General features: G+C 31.3%; 1 protein-coding gene across 1 annotated transcript; it reads right to left on the bottom strand.

Annotated features, from left to right (window-relative positions):
• Positions 1-3,460: 3,460 nt before the first annotated feature.
• Positions 3,461-11,182, bottom strand: LOC149896762 (delta(3,5)-Delta(2,4)-dienoyl-CoA isomerase, mitochondrial). The gene is made up of 9 exons (XM_090117335.1): positions 11,043-11,182; positions 10,490-10,625; positions 9,657-9,745; positions 8,563-8,666; positions 7,855-7,958; positions 6,916-7,003; positions 5,564-5,676; positions 5,018-5,144; positions 3,461-3,566 (listed from the first exon to the last, which is right to left on the bottom strand). The coding sequence occupies exons 1-9, from the start codon at positions 11,092-11,094 to the stop codon at positions 3,471-3,473; spliced, it is 909 nt and encodes a 302-aa protein (XP_089973461.1). The 5' UTR covers positions 11,095-11,182; the 3' UTR covers positions 3,461-3,470.
• Between the last annotated feature and the right edge of the window lie 4,826 nt (positions 11,183-16,008).

Here is a 16,008-nt window from a genome sequence, read left to right as displayed (position 1 = left end):
GGTTACCTGATTTTCTTTGTTAGTCAGTGACGTAGTTTCAGTATGACGTCATTGCAATTGATCGCTCGAAATTCGAAATTTGAATTCGTAATTTTTGTAAAATTTTTTGTGCTAGGAATTTCAGCGTTCCCGAGCAGCGTTCAGTAATAATTATTTTTCTCGTAAAGCTGTTTCATTAAGAATAATTTGGCGAGGATTACTTATTCAATTAACACCTTGGTTATAGATAATTAACTTAAAAATTTAAGTTCTCTATTTATTAATAGTTGTGTTATCTGTTTCTTATATAAATATGCCATTAGTCAATGCTAAAAAGAAATACTAAAACACCGTATTTATTAAATATTTATTGATATAAAATACAATAGAACAAATTTTCCTTTATTAAATAACACATTTGTATACTTACATCTCTCTTACAACAAAATACTAATCTAATATTACATTAAATAAGTAATTAAAAAATTTCAATTTCAAGTTACGGCTTTGAAGCTGAAAGTTTTATATCAAACAACATCAAAAACTGATGGACCGATAATGATGTGATTTTGCGTATTTGAAAGATTTTATTTACTTTGTAGTATGTAGATGGTTTTACTTATTATAGTAACTAAAAAGCGGCATTAAAATTAAAATGTAATACATACCTACTAATTTAACAAAATTAAAGTTTATCATTGACTGTATTTGCTATGCTTTGTAATCTCTTCAAAAATACAAAAACAGGAATAATGAATAAAAAAACTTGTTACACTAAATTGTGTTTTATTTGGTTCCCGAAACATTGTAAAGATGACAATATACTTAATATAAAATATAACAAGTTAAGGCTTATGACTAACTTTAATACATAATGTAAACAGTGCGGCACTATAATGTTAATTTGATAAAAAAATACAGGTAAATTAGCTTGGAGAAATTTTTGCGTTTGTAGTAGTGTATGGTCAGCAAATAAAATAAAACAACATTTTATTTTTAGTTTTTATTTTATACAGGGTTACTTGTAAAACACCAGCAACCTCGCAGGACAAGATAGCTAACATCATAAGTAACAACATTTGTTCTACGACTTTTGGCATAACGCAATAAATTATTTTTAAATGATTTTTTAAACTTTTATTGTACTCTCCTTACATTTGTAAGTCTATGTTCTATTAATTATCGGATGGACGACGCGACGCCCCCTTCCCCCTCTCGTTCGCTTTTTGTTTACGTAATTTTTGGGAGGCGTAGAGTTTATAATATTCAGACGGAAAATTAAATGAATATTTATTTTTGTATGAAAATAAAATCTAACAAATTATCAAAAGTCGTAGAACAAATGTTGTTACTTATGATGTTAGCTATCTTGTCCTGCGAGGTTGCCGGTGTTTTACAAGTAACCCTGTATATATAAGGGATTTTAAATTAAACTATATGTGTTTCTCCTCTGAAAAAGATGAGACTTTATTTTAATATTTGCACATTTAACATACATATAACTTTTACATTAACAATGTTACTAAAATGAAAAATTTACTAACCTGAAAAAGAAACGACATTTAAAGTTTAATTCTTTAGTTTGAGAAGTCAAAGGCTTGCCTCGACCATGTTTTAACACTGGAGCCATATTGAATTAACAATATAAAGTTACAACACTTACACACAAATTAAACACTAGTTATGGCCCTGCCTTCATACAAAACTGCTAAATACGCCGTTCGCACGGGAATAGAATGTGGATGCGATTTCCCTTAGTTAGCATCCAAGCTTACGTCTTTATAATTATTAAACTGTATAAATTCATTCTTTAACTCCGGTCTGCATCGTGCAGACATGGGTGTAAAAGTCTCATTTTAGCTATTAAATGTAGTTTTTAAGTACATCTGAGTTTTCATTTGGGGCCTCCGGCTGCGGGACATGTAATTCACTTCAACAAATATTATAACAATAATAACAAATAATAACAACAATCAACAAATACAAAATTTATCAATTAAACTACGTACATAATAATTATAATTTTTGAATGAAATGTGCTTTATGTTCTAACGCTACCAAACGACTGCACGTGGCACCTGCGGACAGCGTAAACTGGTTTATTCTGGTTTTGTGCGTGTTTCCACTTTCCACTATCAAGTGACGATTTATTTATTTGTTTTGTTTCGTAATTATTATGGTCAAATATTAATTATGAAACAAATTATTATGGACACGATATTTTATTGTTTCACGGTAGTCGCCTTGTCGTTTGCTCAAGGACGTAAAATTGAATGATATATTTTTTTTTATAAAGTCAAAACCATTTTCTTTCAAATAAAAACTTGTTTTTATTGAAAACAAAAGTGTTGCTAGGAATAAGTATAAAATTAAATAGTAATGTTAGGATATCGAAACATTTTTGTATAGGCCAGAACGATATAGTGGAAACGCGCTCTAAGATCTGAGTAATATACACACCACTACATATGCAAAAATTTCTCCAAGCTAATTTACCTGTAATTATTAAATCTCTGTAGGGTATATTTTCTCTTTTAAAAAAATCTCGACATATTTAAAATAGATGGCGCTGTATTAAAATGTATTTTTTTTGCAAATTGAACAATTTTTAATGTTAGCCAATATCTTTAAGTTTAAAAATACCCTATAAGTATAAAAGGTATAAAAAATTCACAACTGTATAAGCTTATTATATAACACATATCTAAAAAACAAGTTTTTATACTTTTAAGCTCAGGCATTTCAATGGTAAAGACTTACAAACACACATAACATGTGTAAATACTACATACAAAAATACTTTACGACAAAATTTTTTTCCGATTTTACTATAATTAATATTTTTTAAGTGGTCACACAAAAAGCCAAAAGGGACGCATAACTATAAACAACTCCAGAAAGGTAATTTTTCGACTAAATAACTGTATATTCTAAATAATAATTATTCTTTAGATGCAGAGTTAATAAAAAAAAAAAAATATTTTATTATATTGTGTGAATCGGAAAGCCTCTCTGAAAGGATTTTATATAAACACGACAATGAATAAAGTACGGAAAATAATATATATGTATATTTTTTAAGAAAACTTCTAAACTCTATCTAAAGGTATCGTTTTTGTATGACCACTTAGTTAAATATTATTTTTAAGCTATTGCATAGCTTTTATCTCAGACTTTGAGCGCGGCGACCGAATGTAAAAATTCCGTAACGAAAAAATCTAACACCCCCACTCCAACCGGCACAGCGATGCGATGCTATGCAATAGCTTTACCGCGGCAGTCCTCGAGTGCCACACGTATTTTTAAGCTATTGCATAGCTTCTATCGCGGTCCTTGAGTGCGGGGACCGAATCGAGAAATTCCGTAACGAAAAAAACCTCACGCTCCCCACTCCGACGGGCTCGGAGGTGTGGCTTGAAGGCATGCTAAGCAATAGCTTTACCGCGGCAGTCCCCGAGTGCCACAAGTCTTTTTTTATTTGTTTTATTTATTTACAGATTTTCAAATTCAGTTTCAGTCTTCGTTGCTTGAGCTAAAGCTGCCTTACGTAAATCTTCACTTTGCAAAGCCAATTGGTTCACTAATTTCTGTAATAAATAAACAAATATATTATAAAATTATATGTATTATATTTAATCTATACTAATATTATTAAGCTGAAGAGTTTGTTTGTTTGAACGCGCTAATCACAGGAACTACTGGTCCAATTTGAAAAATTCTTTCGGTGTTAGATAGCCCATTTATCGAGGAAGGTTATAGGCTATATATCATCACGCTAAGACCAACAGGAGTGGAGCCACGGGGGTGAAACCGCGCGGAGCAGCTAGTACAATATACAGAGTGGAAAGTTTCAAACTCAAACTCAAACATTTATTTATTCAATTAGACTTCTTATAGAAGCACATTGAAACGTCATTACATATTTAACATTTACCACCGATTCGGAAAGCAGTATCTACGGAGAAGAACCGGCAAGAAACTCCATAAATTAAATGGGCCTTGTAGGAATGTACTTGAAATACTGGAGACACCAATTAATGTTAATTATGATTATTTTTATTAAGAAATATAACTGCACATAAAGAAATGGAATATAAAGGAAGATATGTTTTCAGAAAAATTTACTTTTAATCCAGTATTTTCAGTACTTTTCCTGCAAGACCCATGGAAATATTCCACCTGTATCTATACTAATATTATAAAGAGGAAAGGTATGTATGTATGTATATATGGTTTTCACGCATAAACTACTGAACCGATTATAATGAAATTTAGCATACATATAGAGGGTAACTTGGATTAACACATAGGATAGGTTTTATCCCGGGAATCCCACGGGAACGGGAACTATGCGGGTTTTCCTTTGAAAAAGCGGGCGAAAAGCTAGTATGACTATAAAAATAAGGCCTTTGTTGGGAAAAATTGTAAATAATGGGTACATTTATGTATTTCCCTCACTTTGAGTCAGTAAAATTTTTATCACGATGTGAAACAGCAACAACATTTTGCTTGCTAAAAATGTGTTACCTTATTTGATATTTCTACCAATATAGTATTTTGTTTATTTCATTCCTATTATCAAATCACTAAAATGCCATATACATAACCTTTGCTATTTTCTATTTATATATATGTAGAGATAAACTACGATAACATGGCGCGCCCCTCCAAAATTCAAAACGTTTGAAAGTATTTGTGAAATTCATAATAAATAATATAATAATAAAAATTAATAATTTAATTATTATATTATTATAAATAATAGTAATATAATATTTAAATATTTGTATTTCACTACACACATTGAAACAGTAATTTGGAGGGGCGCGCCATGTTATCGTAGTTTATGTCTATGTATAAATGATTCGATTTTTATATCCCTATTAAAAACAGAACGTGTGTGCCGAGCACACGTGTCAGAAGTGAAACTTCAGTAAGATTCATAGTAACTACAATCGTCGCCTTACTCCATGACGTGACGCCACCTTGAAATTTTACTCCCAACAAGTTTCACTTCAAAAATATATAAAAAACTTACAATATGATCCAATCCATCCTTAGTAGGCCTGCTCTGTGAATACACCATGCATATTTTTGTGTTTTGAACAGCTATGGGACTTTTCTTAGCTATTGTTTCCGCGATTTCTAATACTTCTTTTATTGCGCTGTAAGTTTAAAAAATAGACATTATTACCGATCTCATAAAAAACACAAAATCAGATTTAATATTGAAAATGATTATAATGAAGATCTGTCTAAGGGTGCATTTACATCAAACGAGCGAATGCTCATTTTAACTACAATCGTCTTTCAAATTCTTTTAGTGTAAACAGGTGTAGAGCATTCTTTCCTTGTTCTGTGTGCATACGAAAATATTCTATGTAATATTCTAATACTGAACAACATTGAATACGAGTTTTAGTTTACATTAAAGGATCACGAAATAATACTCTTACAAAAACAAGTTTTCACACAAAAAAATATTTCATGAGGCGGGATTTATTCTACTTTTGTGTATTTCATAAAACTTTACTTACAATATTTGTAAAAATTGTAATACTTTTTAAATAAATTTTAAACTTACGTATCTTGATCCGGGAATATCTTACTGACTAGACCAATTTCTAGCGCTTCTTTAGCTTGTAATTTTCTAGCTGTGAAGCATAGTTCCCTTGCTATTGATGTATTGCCTATTACCTGGAATTCAAATCAAATCAATACAATTCAAATTTCAAATTTTACGTACTAGTTATATAGAATTAGATGTGACTAAAAGCTGTATTGGTGTGTATTGGAACAAGAGTATGTATATTATACTAGCTTTCCGCCCGCGGCTTCGCCCGCGCAGTCAACGAAAAACCCGCATAGTTCCCGCTCCCGTGGGATTTCCGGGATAAAACCTATCCTTTTTCCCGGGGTAAAAAGTAGCCTATGTTCTTTCTTGGGTATCAAAATATCTCTATACCAAATTTCATGCAAATTGGTTCAGTAGTTAAGCCGTGATTGAGTAACAGACAGACAGACAGACAGAGTTACTTTCGCATTTATAATACATATTAAGTACATATAGTAATCTAGCGACCCGCCCCGGCATCGCACGGGTGCAATGCTGATACTAAATACACTACAGAAAAAACTGTGAACGGTATAAAATAGCCGGGCGGCACCGCCGCAAACGCTACGTCCCGCAATTTTTAAATCTGTAATATCTTCGAAAATATTCACTTAAATCATACGGTGTAAAGGGCCATATAGATCTATATTAAATGGACAATGTATTCAAGGTATTTAATTGGTTAAGGATTAATGCTGTATTGGTTAAAATCGCTTCGAAAATTAGCCATTATTTGTCGTAAAAAGTAAATGACAAAAAAAAGTTATTGTGGGTTATCCATAAGAGATAGACATATACCATCGCGGACTTTTCTGTAGACCTTTTCAATGTGTATAATACTTAGTACATTATTTTGATAAAACTCGTAGGGTTCAGCCTGCGTTTGCAATGTAAGCGGAAAAAATGTAATTTTTTACGACATCACATTAGAAATCTCAAAAATAACAGTACTTCTCCACTATTTAATGGATGTTATTATACATATAAACCTTCCTCTTGAATCACTCTATCTATTAAAAAAAACCGCATCAAAATCCGTTGCGTAGTTTCAAAGATTTAAGCGTACAAAGGGACATAGGGACATAGGGAAATAGGGACATAGGGACAGAGAAAGCGACTTTGTTTTATACTATGTAGTGATTATAATAAACCGATTTAATTATAAATATAGTTGACGACGACGATCTTAGAAGATAAATGGGCATCTAAAGCAACATAATAGATAATCTGTCTATAAAAATCTATACAATATAATTTAACCATAACACTAAATCAAATATAAAAATAATATTTTGTCTGTCTGTCTGTTTATAAAACCTTACCTTAGGCAATCTCTGTAGAGTTCCTACGTCAGCGGCTAATCCTAAATCTACTTCTTTCACTTGGAACCAAGCATCTTGTGTGCAATACCTGTAAATAATAATATCTATAAAGAAAGCGTTAAATAAAAATACGAATTTTTCAAAATTTTTAATCTATACTAATATTATAAAGCTGAAGAGGTTGTTTGATTGTTTGTTTGTTTGAACGCGCTTATCTCGGGAACTACTGGTCCGATTTGAAAAATTATTTCGATGTTAGATAGCCCATTTATCGAGGAAGGCTATAGGCTACATATCATCACGCTAAGACCAACAGAAGCGGAGCCACGCGGGTGAAACCGCGCGGCACAGCTAGTGCTATCATACTAAGAATTAAAATATATTCGTTTTCTTATCACAAATTGTGTTCAAGAAGCAAATGTAGCATATTTTGTTTTATTAAGGGCAAATTTTTCAATCCTTGGTTAAAATTTATCCGTCCAATAAAGTATTACACGAACATTTTAAAATGTCACCTGTAAACTGTCAAATACGGACAATTAATTCTAATTACGTATAAAACGTTTATTTCTAATTACGTTACGTTATAACGTATTAAACTACCATTTCAAAAACGTATTCACGTTTTTGAAATGGTAGTTTAATACGTTATTCGATGAATAAGTTTTAACCAAGGATTGAAAAATCAGCCCTTAAAACATTAAACGGTGTATTTTTTTTCATAATACAAGTAGATAGTCAAAGTTCTTACTTTTTAGCTCCCGACTATGAGTTGTTTTTATGGTTTGACGTGCCTGTGTGCGGCATCGTAGCTCTCGTACGGATAGACCGATTTTGATTTAGTTTTGCTTTTGTTTGAAAGGTGAATTTCGTTGGGACCTTTGATATTAATTACATATGCTTATTAATAATTTTATGTTACATTATGTATAATTCTACCTCATATCAGCAGCCGTTATAAGATCGACGCCAGCGCCAACGCACGCGTTGTGTGAAATCACCAAAACCGGTTTCACGCAGTCTTCCAAAGCGGTAATACCGTTCTGAAATTATCATTTTATATTTAAACTAGATTTCCGCCCGCGGCTTCGCCGCGTTTGCAAAGGAAAACCCGCATAGTTCCCGTTCCCGTGGGATTTCCGGGATAAAAACTATCCTATGTATTAATCCAAGTTACCCTCTATATGTGTGCTAAATTTCATTGTAATCGGTTCAGTAGTATTTTCGTGAAAGAGTAACAAACATCCATAGATCCATACATCCATACAAACTTTCGCCTTTATAATATATATTAGATTTATCATAGCATTCATATGAAAAGTGGATAAAATATAATTTGCATTTTACATGATAAAGTTAGGCAACAGTACACGAGATTTTTTAAATATAGATTTTACTTCCGAAAATATGCAAGTATGATTTGAATACCAAAATGTTGTAATGAGGACCAGTAGGACAGTTTCATGATTTGTACTGCTTACGTTATCTGTCAGTTAAACTGACGAATATAGCAAACATAATTCAATTTTATCAATCGAAAATATTTTTAAAACAACCTAAATTTTGACACAAAAGGAACATTTTATTATTAATTTTAATTATTAATTATACAGCGTGTTCTTTTATTTTAGTGCATTAGGCATTTACCTGAAACCTAACTATCATCTTTTCGAACATTCTAGCTCTTCGTCCTACATCTTCGATTTCAGATATTTTGTTCCCTTCTTGAATAAGGCTGTTGAAATCTATGCCTGAAACACGAAAATAAAAAAATTATAAAAAATATTTAGCTTTATATTTTTTATAGAATAATATAGGCAGCATTTTCTCCGAAATATATAGGGTGCTATTAAAAAAAATGATAAAAAATCAGGTTTTTTTTCTTTTAAAGTCGAAAATTGGCTTATTATTTATTATCCTTGAAAATATATTATTTATCTATAAGCTGATATTAATTTAGATAAGTTACCAACTGTTACAAACTTTTTATAATGTGTCATTTTGATAAAGTATAATAACAATGTTAATTTCCCTTTTATTGGAATTACTAAGTTTTTTTTTGACGTGACAACGTCTTATAATTCGATAGCCGGCTGCGCGCACGAAAAAACATGACTCATGCGGCGTTACCTCGCTCTGAGGCGTTCCATGTAAGGCTTGAAGTGCAAGCGAGAGCGCGGAACGAGCGACAAAGAAGCACAATAGGCCGTTGTTACGTTCAACTATCGTCAGTAAACCAACTTTACAGACAACCAATTTTTTTTTAACAATTGGAAAATGTATTTTGTGTTTATACAACTTACAAAGCTAGAAAGAAATAACTAAAAACATTCTAAAAATTATGCACATTTTTTGGTTGAGAAAATTTACTATTTTTATTTTATTTCCATAACGATACAGCTATAGAAATACAAATACTTTATATTAAACCATAGGTTTGACCAAGAGTGAAGCTGTAAATAACAGCTAGTTTATTATATAATATAAGTACTAGATTTCCGCCCGCGGCTTCACCCGCGTTTTCAAAGGAAAACCCGCATAGTTCCCGTTCCCGTGGGATTTCCGGGATAAAACCTATCCTATGTGTTAATCCAAGTTACCCTCTATATGTGTGCTAAATTTCATTGTAATCGGTTCAGTAGTTTTTACGTGAAAGAGTAACAAACATCCATACATCCATACATCCATACATCCTTACAAACTTTCGCCTTTATAATAGTATTAAGATTAAGATTTCTCACCACCAGTAAAATGCTTTCCCCTCCCAGAGAGAACCACAGCTCTGCATTCTGGATTGTCATTTAGGGACATGAAGCAATCTCTCATTTCGCTATAAGAATGAAACATATTCCTTAATTATATTATATATTTACATGGCAATAATGATAGAAAAAAAACTGCATTATATAAACAAACTAGCTTTCCGCCTGCGGCTTCGCCCGCGTTTTCAAAGAAAACCCCGCATAGTTCCCGTTCCCGTGGGATTTCCGGGATAAAACCTAGCCTATGTTACTCGTGGATAATGTAGCTTTCGAATGGTGAAAGAATTTTTAAAATCGGTCCAGTAGTTTATGAGCCTATTCATTACAAACAAACAAACAAAGTTTACCTCCTTATAATATTAGTGTAGAATAATGAATAAGAATATATTAGATTATTCCATTCCACTCGGATATTTTTCAAATATTACATTACAAAACAGTTACTATCCTATTCTTTGTGAAATCAAATTCAACAAACTGAAAACCATAAAAATCCACTCATCCGTTATAAATAACATATTTATAAATGTGTGAAAAAAAAGTGAAGTCCCATGTCCCATAGTGGGGTAAGGGGCCGATGCATACATCTGATTCACTGATCGATTTTCTTTAGGGACAAGTAGGTGATCAGCCTTCTGTGTCCTACCAGACCAAGACATTATTTTTTCTTCGTCTCCACCGGGAATCGAACCCAGGACCCCTCGGTGTTACGCTCACGCGTCAACCACTGTACCGAGGAGTGTTAGCGGTCTATTTATAAATGTACCATCACCAATTTCTATTCTTTGTAAGATAAAGAAAAACATACAAACCTCCACATATTTACACTAAATGTATTTAATTGTTTAGGCCTGTTCATTTCAACATGAAAAACATGTTTCTTCGGCATGGACACAGCTAATGTTTCAAATTGAGGTATATCTGATGAATACAGTCTTGTAAGCATGCCTGTAAATAGTAAATATTCAATTAAATAATTGTATTTTTTAATGATTGCAACTTATGTAGAAAACAATAAGATTTACTACTGTGCCAGTGTCAAGTTAAAAAGTTATTGGGTATTGACAATATTAATTCCTAGATCTGAGTATTTTTAAGTTCAATAATTTCTTTTCTTTAGTAGCTTGCACAATATAATTTAACTTCTAAGGAGTTGCATAGCATAAAAATTGACAAAAGATTATTAGTAAGAAAAAAAAGTGCAAACATCCAGCCAGTATTTCTGTTTGCTTTGTGTCACCTTTGGCTTTATAAAAAACAAAAACAAAACATTAGTATAGTACAATCAATACCTATTTAATTATTAAAATATTTGCATAATTAACTAGATTAATCAATAATAATTAAAATAAAAGTTGTACTTACGAGACATCGTTTTAATCGATGCATGACTAGATTTAGAGAACTGCGACAACATTTTCAGACGAACTACTTTCACTGTAACTATCGAAATAAAATATTTATTATTTGATAATTTTTTACGTTCAAAGTTCAAAGTGCGAGCACTTGATTCTTGAACCAAACAAGGTGGAATGTCAAAATAAATGTTTACGAAATGGAAATGTCAAAATCATATTTTTCACGTGGCACTGACAGCTGTCATAATTGACATAAAAACGTTATACGCAGAAAAAAATAATTAACAAAATGTTAACAAATTACTAATATGTATTTAAAAGGGAGAATATTATAGTCTTATATAACTCCTCCTTATATAACTAGATAACTTTAACAATTATTATACTAAATAAATTGGATAAAATTTAGGAGAGTTTAATTTATTTTCATCATCGGATTCCACTATAGGCAGCAATTAAACTATGAATCATTGTGAGACTTGAGTTAATTAATAAGTATGACGCTATTTATTGAGTTGATGACAATGATATTTTATTGCTGTTGATTTTGACCTTATTTTGACTAATTTCCTCATAGTCTGTGCTGATTTTTAACAAGGAAATTACCGAATTTTTATGAGATGATCTACTGATTACACAGATGATATTTAACCACTATTAATAAAACGAATTAAAATTCTGTAGCTTAGAATACTTACATATACCTACTATAATTTATATGTAAGTATTCTAATTTCTGTTGTTTATGATAGTAGACTTTCTACCTTAGCTTTCAGTTGTAGGTTGGTTGTAGGTATCTAATCTTCGGAAGTACTGCCCCCCTAGTCAAGTGGCTTTCTGTTAGCGTAGCGTTCAATAGAATAGACTACGAATGTATGAGATTGACGTAAGCTGTAGAAATACGTTATCTATTGAACGCTACGCTAACAGAAAGCCACTTGACTAGGGGGGCTGAAGATCATGACAATTCTTACAATAACAGAAAGCTTTCATGATCCCTCATTTAACCCACATGAATACATGAGGGTTCTTTTTTTCGTCCAGGATTAATCCTTCATTAGTATAAATTATCCTGTTTTCTTTTAAGATTCTATTTCCAGAACTGTCTAAAGGGAATGGGTATGATGGGCAGGATTAATTCCCAATTTTACTAATTTGAAGTTTCTACTCATGTTTCCTATTAGAATTCTCTTGTTTTCCTCTACGATTCTATTCTACTTTCAATCAATAACGGCTTGGTCAAATAATGTATCGATGTCACGGTGATGTCATCTTATGAGGAACTATTAGCGACACTTTCTTAAACATCAAAGCTTTATTGTTTTTGGTAGCCATTATAATAAATATATGGCCACGTAATATAGGCACGTAGAGCACATAAATTTGATGTATACAGGGTGTTGTTTTTAAATATTATTCAAGAAAACATAGAAAATGATAAATACTAGTAAGACACAGAACATAATAGTCGTCAAAATTGTAAGACAACTAAAGTAAAAAGTAGAAAAGAGGCTAATTAGCCACATTTCGACGTATATTATGTATTACCCATGGTATTACTAAAAAGTTGGTACCATGCCCAAAGCGCTCATTTTCTATATAATATACCTACCTACCTTTTTATATTATCATTACCTATGGTTATAATAATAATATATCGAAATAAATAATATAATAATTAATGACTAATGAAAATACTTTGGCATCGCTTTACGCAGACTAAATAATAATAAACCAATGTTATCGCGCGTAGATTGTTTTCCATTTAATTTTCTATCTATCATTTTCATCATAGATTTACCAAAAAGATAAACGATAACACTTTCTCTACTAACTTGAACGCAAAAATCGAATTGAATATTACTACGCAAGTTAAATATTTACTCGTAAGTAAGTAAATATATATATATATATATATATTCTTCAAATAAAAACAATAAACATTCAAGTTTCATATACCCTGGATACATTCAGATCACGATTACTGGGTGAATCACTTTCAAAGGCTTTGTTCCAAACAGGTCATAGCCAAATGTGAATGAATGAAACCATAGACAATAGTGGACTAGATGGTGCAAGTTTGTCTATTGGCCGGAATTTTAAGCGTGCCGCGTGTTTATGATTTGTATGCAGTTATTTGGAACGTTCTCGTATTTTTTTGTGCTGAATAAATAATTATTAGAAGTAAAGACATGAAAATATGACGTACGGGTCACTTCAGGGTAGACATGTTTTTTGCATTTTTTACATAAATGGAAGAGAAGAAAGAAAATATATCATGTAGATATAGATAGAAGTATTGCTTCGTCTTGTAAAATTTGACTGAACGGTTTTTAGTAGCTCTGTTCTGTATTTTACATATTTTAGGAAATTTTTCGCAGGGTCGTAGATCGTGGTATCATTCTACATATTTTGCATTTATTTAACACGAGTATTTTAGAGTTTTGCGCACATCTCATTATGAAAAGTGACATGGCAATAATTGTGTGTATCTTCCAGTTTATTATATTTCTCATTGAGGATTTATGGCGGATATTTCATTCAATCCGTGGTGTGGCCTTGTGATGGCTATCTTGTTCTTATTAAGGGTTAGAGGTGTTGGTTGTTTATTGAATTAAATGACTATTGCATTTGCATCATTAGTGCAGTTCAGTAAGGTTTAGAACGTGTTACGTATATTATAAAAATTGAAGATTTAACATTTAGCTGATGAAATTTAGAACTCTACAATGAATTACTATAGAATTCTGTTATTTCTACTACAAATAAAATAATTCAAATTGGGATTCGTGGTTTACTAGGTAAATACCTACTAATGTATTCTATTTAGAAAAATATAATGAAAAATAAGAGCGTGTGTCTCGAGTACACGTATCAGAATTCAGAAGTGAATGGCAAGATTCAAAGATACCAAAATCGTCGCCGTACTCCATGACGTGACTGTATTGCTATGCGACCATGATGCGACCTTGAAATTTTACAAACGCGCCTAAAGAAGTGTCACTTCAAAAAATAGTTATGACTCAGATATCACCAGAAGGGAGTCCTTTGAAGCCCTAGCCCCAAGTATTAATTACTGTTTTCTATTAGCGAGATTAGTTGTTTCATCCTTTTTAGGTTCCGTACCCAAAGGGTAAAACGGGACCCTATTACTAAGTCCCCATACAATAAATATGATTTTCTATTATAGATGTACGTACGGAACCCTTCGTGCGCGAGTTCGACTCGCACTTGGCCCGGTTATTTGTTTTTGTATGTTTGCATGTGTGAATGCCTGTGTGGCTGTGTGTGAAGTCATTAAAAAAATGTTTTTCTTTCCAACATGACGCAGCAAAAAAACAAAACGCAAATTAAACCGCGATACATATAAAATAAGTTGAATCTAGGTTAAAAATCACGAACCACACTAACCGTAATAAACTTTTGGTTTTCCTTAATAGTGTTATTAATGAAAAGTTGAAAATAAACGCCATTCATGTTTGTTGAGGTCGCGGTGTCAATGTTAATTGGATCATCAGTAAATGTATGTAAGTTGTGTAATTTAGTCATGGAGTTATAATTTTTTTTATAATGGATGACGAAAATTATTATAGATAAAAGAAATAAAAAAAAAACGATTTATCAAAAAGTTTTGTCAGAGTTACAAATTGAAAAAGCCTGAAATTAAATGCATAGTTTTGTCTGAAAAATGTTCAGGCGTAGGTAAATATAATAATAAGGATATTCAGTAGCCTGATTATTTATTGGATCGCGTCAGTATAAACTGTTTCCGTGAACGAAAGCCATTTGTCCTGTTGCTTTTTTCTCTCTCAAGATATGAATTTGTATTTAAATTATATTTGGGATAGATTTCTTAACTAAAAAAAATCACAAAAAGCTAATATAAAACTACAGAATTCAGGAATAATAGAACGTTCTACTGATGAGAGAATATTTTGGGAATTTTTTGAATCGTTCAACAGTTTTTAACTTAATTCTCTACAAACATAAAAATACCTATCTTTGTAATATTTTACACCTAAAATTATTAGAGAATGCATATGCATCATACTATCCCATAAATTATAAAAAATAGAATATACGATATTTCATAGATGAATGTTCTCGTTAATTGCTATAAGGTCACCCCGATAACATTACAGTAATTATTAGGTAGGAAACTGGGTTTCATTTTCACATTTCGTCATTGTTAACTATATCAATGATATCTTAATGATGCGTTTCATATATAATTCATAATATAATAAAACTTATATGTATAGAAGATACACCATATACCGCTCTACATCAGTTGATTCTATATTTTAATTATAAATACTGAAAAAATAAATATTTCCGTTTTTAAAGACTTGGAAATTTAAATTATAAACATGATTCAATGTTCGTATTTTGCCCTGTTTTATAAATACAATAAAGAATAAATATATTTTATTTATTTTATTTATTCATAGAAAAGAACAACTATATGGAGTTTCTTGCCGGTTCTTCTCCGTAGAATACTGCTTTCCAAATCGGTGGTTCCAAATGTTAAAAATATGTAATGACGTTTCAAAAGCGCTTCTAGAAGAAGTCTAATTGAATAAATAAATGTTTGAGTTTGAGTTTGATACTATTTCATCAAAGTATCAATAACGATTTATATAATTTTACCTGACTCTCACTTGATATAAGCGTAATTATGAGATAATTTTTCAATTGAATGAATAAGTATATTTATTTATTTAAATATGGCGCCAATCTATCCTATTCAGTTTCATCGCATAGTACATACATACTGTGAATATTCCACGATGTAAACATACATACAAACAAACACAGTTTATGAATGCAGATCTGTATTCTAAGGGAATCTTCGTATGCATGAGTAGGTAGTAGTTCCCCGAATGCAATGATGCGTTTGTTCTTAAATAAACAATGACTCCATTTTAAAAATAAGTAATAGAAGGGACTTTTAATATGTATTAATATCAAGA

The sequence above is a fragment of the Colias eurytheme genome, chromosome 27 (assembly GCF_061535395.1).
Source record: "Colias eurytheme isolate Ceu_HAF_F1 chromosome 27, ilColEury1 Martin Lab GWU primary, whole genome shotgun sequence".
Lineage (NCBI taxonomy): Eukaryota > Metazoa > Arthropoda > Insecta > Lepidoptera > Pieridae > Colias > Colias eurytheme.
Note: the sequence above shows the minus strand (reverse complement) of the source record. Positions and strands in the feature narration are given on the sequence as shown.